This window comes from Octodon degus, unplaced genomic scaffold (genome assembly GCF_000260255.1).
Source record: "Octodon degus isolate 3935 unplaced genomic scaffold, OctDeg1.0 scaffold00163, whole genome shotgun sequence".
In the NCBI taxonomy this organism is placed as follows: domain Eukaryota; kingdom Metazoa; phylum Chordata; class Mammalia; order Rodentia; family Octodontidae; genus Octodon; species Octodon degus.
The window spans coordinates 126,207-133,556 of NW_004524739.1; the positions used below are offsets into that span (position 1 = coordinate 126,207).

Below are 7,350 nucleotides of genomic sequence, written 5' to 3' on the forward strand. Positions count from 1 at the left end.
TGTGGTGCTGGGGGATTGAACCGTGGTCCCTGTGTTTTGCTTAAGCTTAGCTTGTTCTAAGTGGGTGCTTTAGACCACTGAGCCATCTCACCAGCGCATTCTGGCTTTGTTTGATTTGCCGCCTGGAGTCACTGTGTTGTTTTTTTTGCTTTGTACACATAAGCACATCTCTTGCTCAAGTAGAATTCTTTCATCCCAGGCATAAACACCTTCAGTTTTAAGAAGAGCTGTGTGTTCCCTCTGGTTCTGCAGACCCCACTCATAGCCAGCAAAAATCGCCTTGCACCACAGTCTCCCAGACATACTGGCCTTTTAGAAGTCCTGTTCCCAGCAGGACTTAATTGCCCCCCAACTCCCCTCCTTGTTCAGTTTTATGCCTGCTAAATGTAATAGTAGATATGTGACCTTACAGTCCTATCTTATCTGTATTCCACTGTCCCAGTACATTCATTTTGTAACCTTGTAATCCTCAAAGTATACTTGAAAATTGGAAATATAAATGTGAACTTTCTGCAGCTAGGCTGATTAGAATTGTCTCTCAAGACCAGACAGCTATATGAAAGACAAATGCAGTCTGAAGGAAAAATAAAAAACAAGGGAAACGTGAAAGGCAGACTATAAAATAGAGGATTTCAGTGTGTACTGACTTAAGAGTGCTCAGTGTGCTAGCATGAAATCTGAGAGTTACTAAGAATAACTTATCTAGGCAGTCAGGTCTGGGGTGTGGGAGAGAGAGCAGAATCCTGACTCAGATGCTGTGCTCCTTGCTTGGATATTGAGTAGGACTGTCTGTTTCATCTTTTTTGAGTAGTCCAGAGTCATTGCCCACTTTCACTGGGGAGCTTTTGTAGGCTGCAAATGATTCTTGCACTCCTTGGAAAGGATATTTTTAGATTGGATTATAGTTCATAGCGTTTTCCAGCTTTCAGAAGAGCAAGATCTAACCTATTTCTCTTAAAGTAAGTAGTTATTCTTTTTAAGTTAACTTTCCAAATGTGCTTATTGACTGCAAGATTTTTAAGTCAAGTACAAAAGAATATGTTAAAAATGAAGCTGTTGTTACCTTTTGTTTTTTTTCTTTGTGTATTGCATTGATTGATTGATTGATTGATTGATTGTATTGCATTTAAAGTCTTGGAGCATTTATCTGTCAGTTAGGTTGATTTATCTTTCTATCTTATACTTCTTTTTTCTTTTTTTTTGGGGGGGGCAGTACTGGGGATTGAACCCAGGACCTTGTGCTTGCCAGGCAAGCGCTTATTCTACTGAGCTGTCTCCCTGGCCCCTCCTTCTAATGATAGTATTCTCTCTGCCCAGCCCAAGGACATACCATCTAAACTCAAGAAAAAGTTTGCATCTTCAATTTTGACTTACAGAAGATTATTCTCTCCACAGATTTTTGCAGCTCAAGTGGCAGTCCTTCTTTTCAGACTATTAAAAGCCACATAACCATTCCAACAGCCCATGTGATGCCTTCTACTTTGGGGACCTCACCTGCCAAGCCAAATTCTATACCTGCTGGATCCTCTTCCTCCAAACTTCCTTTGTCAGGGTTGGCTGAAAGTGTGGGGATGACAAGAAATGGAGACTTTGGTGCAGTGAAACGTTCTCCAGGCCTGTCTAGAGATCTCATGTATCTTTGTGGTGCTACAGAGGAAAATGGCATTGAGCAGTCTCGCTGGTTTCCAGCAGTGGGCCATGAAAGAAAAGAAGAAATGAGAAAGTTTGATGTTCCTAGTGTGGAACCTACTGTCAATCAGTCTGCCATAATTGATACACTTTATTCAGATCCCCACTACCGAGTCCACTTCCACAATTCAAGAACTGAACCAAACAAAGAGTTATATAAAGTATTGCCTGAGACCAAGAAAGCACCAGGCAGTGGAGCAGTATTTGAGAGGAATGGACCACATTCTAGCAGCAGTGGGGTGCTCCCTTTGGGACTCCAGCCTGCTCCTGGGCTTTCTAAACCTCTATCCTCTCAAGTGTGGCAACCAAATCCTGACCCTTGGAATCCTCGAGAGCAATCTTGTGAACTTAGTACTTGCCGACAGCAGCTAGAATTAATACGTTTACAGATGGAGCAAATGCAGGTTAGAAACCCTTAGATTTTGTAGGTTGTATGTGATTCTTAGAACTGTATAACCTTTACCCTATAATGGTTTTTGTTCTTTTATTTTAAATTTTAATGCAGTCTCAGTAAATTGCTCAGCTAGGTTCAAACTTGGAATCCTTCTGCTTTGGCCTGCTAGAGCAATGGGATTTCAGTTGTGTACCACCACACCCAGTGTACCTTATAGTGTGTGTGTGTGTGTGTGTGTGTGTGTGTGTGTGTGTGTTTTGAGACAGAGTCTTGCTATGCAACTCAGGCTGGCCTTGAACTCACTATGTAGCTGATGCTGGTCTCCCCCTCATGACAATCCTACTGCCTCAGCCTCCTGAGTACTGGAATTACATATGTGCACCACTGTGCCCAGCTCTACCCTATAAATCTTAACTCTAAAGAGAACAGTTGTTAAGAAATAACAGGGGTTGGGCCGGCCAAATAGCTCAGTGGATTAAAGTGCCTGCTTAGGCAGATGTAGCAGTCAGGGTTTGTTCCTGTTGTGTCGTGCCAGCCCTGCCTCCAGGGAACATTGAGCTGGTGATGGAGACTGCGCAAGGTGGCACGCATCTGTAATCCCAGCTCTTGGGAGGCTGAACACAGGCAGATCACTATGAGTCTGATCTACATAGTGAGACCTGTAGATCCTGTACTAAAATACATATAAAAAGGGGGGGGGCAGGTATATAGCTCAGTGGCACAGCACCTGCCTGGCAAGCATAAGGTCCTAAATTCAACTCCTGGTGCTAAGCAATCAATAAAAGAAATAAGGTATTTGTAGATAGGAAATGAAAGATTGTGAGTTCTGGGTCATTGAACCTGTCAGTGGTCTGATCAAATACCAGATACACTCAGCAAAGTAAAAGGAAGACTATAAGGGAAACAGGGTATGGTGGCATGTACCTCTGATCCCAGTACTTGGGTGGCTGAAGCAGGAGGATTATTGTGAGTTTGAGACCAGCCTGGGCTATAGAGTGAGTTCAAGGCCAGGCTGAGTTGCATAGTTTTTGTCAAAAAGACCAAAAAAAAAAAAAAGACTATAAGTAAAAACCCAAAAGGTACCTGATAAGGTAAATATAGGAACTTACCAGGTCCTTGGAGTAATCTGTTCAAGCCCATAAAGCTGATAAGTGGCATAACTAAGGTTTAAAAATCATCTTTGAGGGCTGGGGAAATAGGTCAGTAGAATAAATGCTTGCCTGGCAAGCACAGGGTCCTGAGTTCAATCTCCGGTCCTGAAAAAAAAAATCAATAAATCAATAAATCACATTTGAACCACTGTCTTCTTTTCAGTGTACTACTTTTGTATTTTTTTTTAATGTCCTTATGTAGCTAAAGAATGAGAAGGAATGAAGCAGGGCATATTTACCTTCCCTTGCCTGGTTGTTGAGGACATCTTAGCTTCTAGTTTGCCACTATATGCAGATAATAAAAGATAACTGACCTTAGAAACTGGACTCTTTCTGAACAGGAGTGTTTAGTTGGCAGATCTGGCAGGTTCTTTCCAGTCATGCATCAGAGCTAAAATTATTTCATAAACATTAGCCTTACCAGGCTGAGCCAAACTGGGCCTTGATTCCAGACCCATGTAAGTACTACACAGATGTTTTTAGGTGCTTAGAGTCAAGATCAAGCCCTTCCATCCTTTTTGTCTTGTAGCTTCAGAATGGAGCCATCTGCCATCATCCTGCTGCTTTTGCTCCTTTTCTGCCCACCATAGAACCAGCACAGTGGATCAGCATCTTGAACAATAATGAGCACCTTCTGAAGGAGAAGGAACTTCTCATTGACAAGTAAGATAGCTGCGGATCTCATTCAGCAGTATAAGTGACTGCCTGGCAAGTGCAAGGTCCTGAGTTTGATTCCCAGTTTAAAAAAAAATTAAATTAGATGGCTCAGTGGTCTGAAATACCTACTTAGAACAAGCTTAGCAAAGCACAGGGACCGCGGTTCAATCCCCCAGCACCACATGCCAGCCAGCCCCACCCCCTGGTGGGCTGAGCTGGCCACACACACACACACACACACACACACACAAATAAAAAAATTAAAAATAAAAAAAAATTACACAGACACGTAAGATGGCAAGGGGTGCTGCAAGGGCAACTTTCCTATGAGGACTTCTAATGAGATCCTCCAAGGGCAGTACACTTTTGTGCTCAGGCTCACACCGTGTCTTATGGTAGATGTACACTGATAAGTAGCCTATTGTATCTGTGAAACACAAGTTCTGTAAATCTGCAGGAGCTTGAGGGGTTAGCTGATTTATTGCCACTGATCTTTTTTTCATCTATCCTCAGTCCTCTGTGTGTGTGGGTGAGTGGTAGTGGGGGGCTGCTTTGCCACTGAGCTACATCCCAACTTCATTGTGTGTGTGTATTTAATTTTCAGATAAGGTCTCACTAAATTGCCTATCTGAGACTTGAATTTATGATGCTCCTGCCTTAATTTCCCAAAGTGCTGAGATTATGGACATGTGCCACTGTGTGTTTCTCATTTGTTTTTCTTTGGTTTTTTTTTTTTTTGGTGGAACCGGGGATTGAACTCAGGCCCTTGCACTTGCCAGGGAAGCGCTTATTCCACTATGCCATCTCCCTGGCTCCTCTCATTTGTTTTTCTTCAGAATTTAAATGTCCAGAATCAAAGTTTTTGCTTACATGGTAGGGATCATTATTCATCTGTCTAAGGAAAGTAGGGGCTTGTATTATAAGGGACTTAGTATTAGGATCCAGAAATGTTTCTATTGGTTTTTGCAGGCAGAGGAAACATATTTCTCAACTGGAGCAAAAAGTACGAGAGAGCGAACTACAAGTCCACAGTGCTCTTTTGGGTCACCCTCCCTTTGGGGATGTCTGCTTGCTGAGGCTGCAGGTAAGCACTAGCAGCTAAGATGGCATTTTGCTTGTCACAACTCTTCCTGTGCATCATTAGATATCCAAGAGATAAAAAAGAGATCAAAGAATAACCATATTATAAAGCATCCTTTGTTGTGCCCTTGTGAGGATGGAAAAATCTTGAATCAAGTGAAAGTTTGGATACTTTGGCGTCAGGACATACTTGGAAGGAAAGGAAAGCAGTACGAGATAGATGGTAACTTCCTGGCATTGGGTGATGCTGTGAGCTCTGGTCCAAATTGAGGGAGAAATGGACAAGGGAGAATTAGTGTGGCTATAATTTTTATTCTTCCATGCTAGGAGTAACTAAAGAAAACGATATTATAGAGGTTAATATGTATGGGATTTGAGTTCTTGAAAAGAAGCCTTTTTTTTTTTTTGGAGAAGATTTCACTGTGTGTACCAGGCTGGCCTCAAACTCACAGTGATCTTCCTGCCTCGGCCTCCTGAGTTCTGGGATTACAGATGTGTGCCCCCGTATCCGACAACTGACTGGTTTTGCTTTTAGTTTTGGTGGAGGTTTTTTTTTTTTTTTTCTTTTCAAAACAGAGTCTCACTGTGTCGTCTAGGCCGGCCTAGAACTCATGGCACTGCTGTCTCAGCCACCTGAGTGCTGGGATGACAGGCATGTACTGCCTCTGCCTGCCATGTACTGCTTGTTTAACCAAGCCTTTACAATTTGGGCTTTTTTTTTTTCCCCCAGAACTGGCAATTTGGGCTTTTGAGTGATGAGTATTATAGGCCCTAATACTGGCTTTGCCACATAGTAGGCTTCTTAAGGCAGTATTCCATCTTATAGAATCAGGATGTTAAAGTGGGAAGGGCCTTTAGGCAGAAATCTAGTTAAGTCCTCTAATTTACTGATGAGAAATATTGAACTTCAAGAAGGAGAAAGTACTTGCCTAAGATCATATAGTGAGTGAGTGGAGGAAGCCAGGTTCCAAGTCTTGAGATGTCTTATACTACGTTTCTTCCAATATATATTACAGTCCCTCAGATAATTGCTTTAAAGCAGTAGTTCTCAAACAGAATCACCTGGAAAGTGTACTACAACACAGATTATGATGATCCATCCCCAGAATTTCTGATTCAGTGGGCCTATGACTAAGGTTCTAAAATTTACATTTCTAAAGTAATTCTATGCTAATACTATTGGTTTTTGTACCACATTTGGTAAGCAGTGCTTGGAGAAAGATGATACTTGGCCATGAAGTGTGCTGGGAATAAGTACAGAATATGAAGCTGTTGTAAGGGTAGGGAACAGTTAATGTATGAAGTATCTTTCTGACAGGAATTGCAGCGAGAGAACGCTTTCTTACGTGCACAATTTGCACAGAAGACAGATGCCTTGAGCAAAGAAAAGATGGAGCTTGAAAAGAAACTTTCCGCTTCAGAAGTTGAAGTCCAGGTCATCAGAGAGTCTCTCAAAGTGACGCTACATAAGCATTCAGAGGAGGGGAAGAAACAGGAAGAAAGGGTGAGTTGAGTTGATAGCTCTCTGATGCACAAGGGTGTTGGCAGTTAGCCCTCTCTGCCAACAGCCTAAACTGTTTCTGCCTCATTCTTCGAACCAGGAAAAGCCAGTTAGGTGAGACCCTTCTTTGGCTTCACACAAGACCTATTTACTGGAAATGTAATCCCTCCTTTCTTCTTCATCTTCACAAAAATACCCTAATCAGGGAAAATGTGTCCCGGGTTATAAGGTGCTGCCAGCTCTTGTAGGTGGGAAACCAGCCTGTGCAGTCATACCAGGTGGCACTATTGCAAGATGTTTGAATACCTATGATAAATTTATTCCACTCTCTGCTTTCATTTCACCCTATTAAAAAAAGTAGAGAGACATTCCACATGCGTGCTACTTTGGGATTTTATTTCTCCCAGTGTTAGTATTTGCATAGAGCTTCCTAGACTGAAGCCCAAATTCTTGAGGAACAGGTTTGGCCCTCAAGAATATTTGAATCAAAATCATCTAGAATAGGGGCTGAGGAGATGGCTCAGTGGAATAAGTGCTTCCCTGACAAGTGCAGTGGCCTGAGTTCAATCCCGGGTTCTGGGGGGAAAAAAAAAAAAATCAGCTGGAATAATGCTTCTCATCTTTTTTTTTTTTTTAAAGGCATATTCTTGCTCTGTTTCCCAGGCTGATCTCAAGCTCCTAGGCCTAAGCAATCTTCTTGCCTCAACCTCTAGAGTAGTTGGGACTGCGGATATGTGCCACACACCCTGATTTCTCAGACTTTAAGAATTGTTTGAGGACTGGTGAGAAGGCTCAGTGGTCTAAAGCACCTACTTAGAACAAGCTTAGCAAAGCACAGGGACCGCGGTTCAATCCCCCAGCACCACATGCCAGCCAGC

At 42.4% G+C, this 7,350-nt stretch overlaps 1 protein-coding gene across 5 annotated transcripts in view; it reads left to right on the forward strand.

The window, feature by feature from the left end:
* Positions 1–7,350, forward strand: part of Cep85 (centrosomal protein 85) — a 42,484-nt gene that overhangs the window by 19,003 nt on the left and 16,131 nt on the right. For 4 of the 5 annotated variants that reach the window (XR_002818418.1, XM_023703080.1, XM_012517309.2 and 1 more), the window contains 4 exons: positions 1,396–2,093; positions 3,764–3,897; positions 4,861–4,975; positions 6,290–6,475. Coding sequence is in view for 4 of the 5 variants with exons in the window: in XM_023703080.1 (XP_023558848.1) it covers positions 1,396–2,093; positions 3,764–3,897; positions 4,861–4,975; positions 6,290–6,475 (1,133 nt within the window). In the remaining variant the exon portion in view is untranslated. Of the gene's footprint in view, positions 1–753; positions 960–1,395; positions 2,094–3,763; positions 3,898–4,860; positions 4,976–6,289; positions 6,476–7,350 lie in introns of those variants that run through there. The other variant, XM_023703081.1, reaches the window with a different exon arrangement.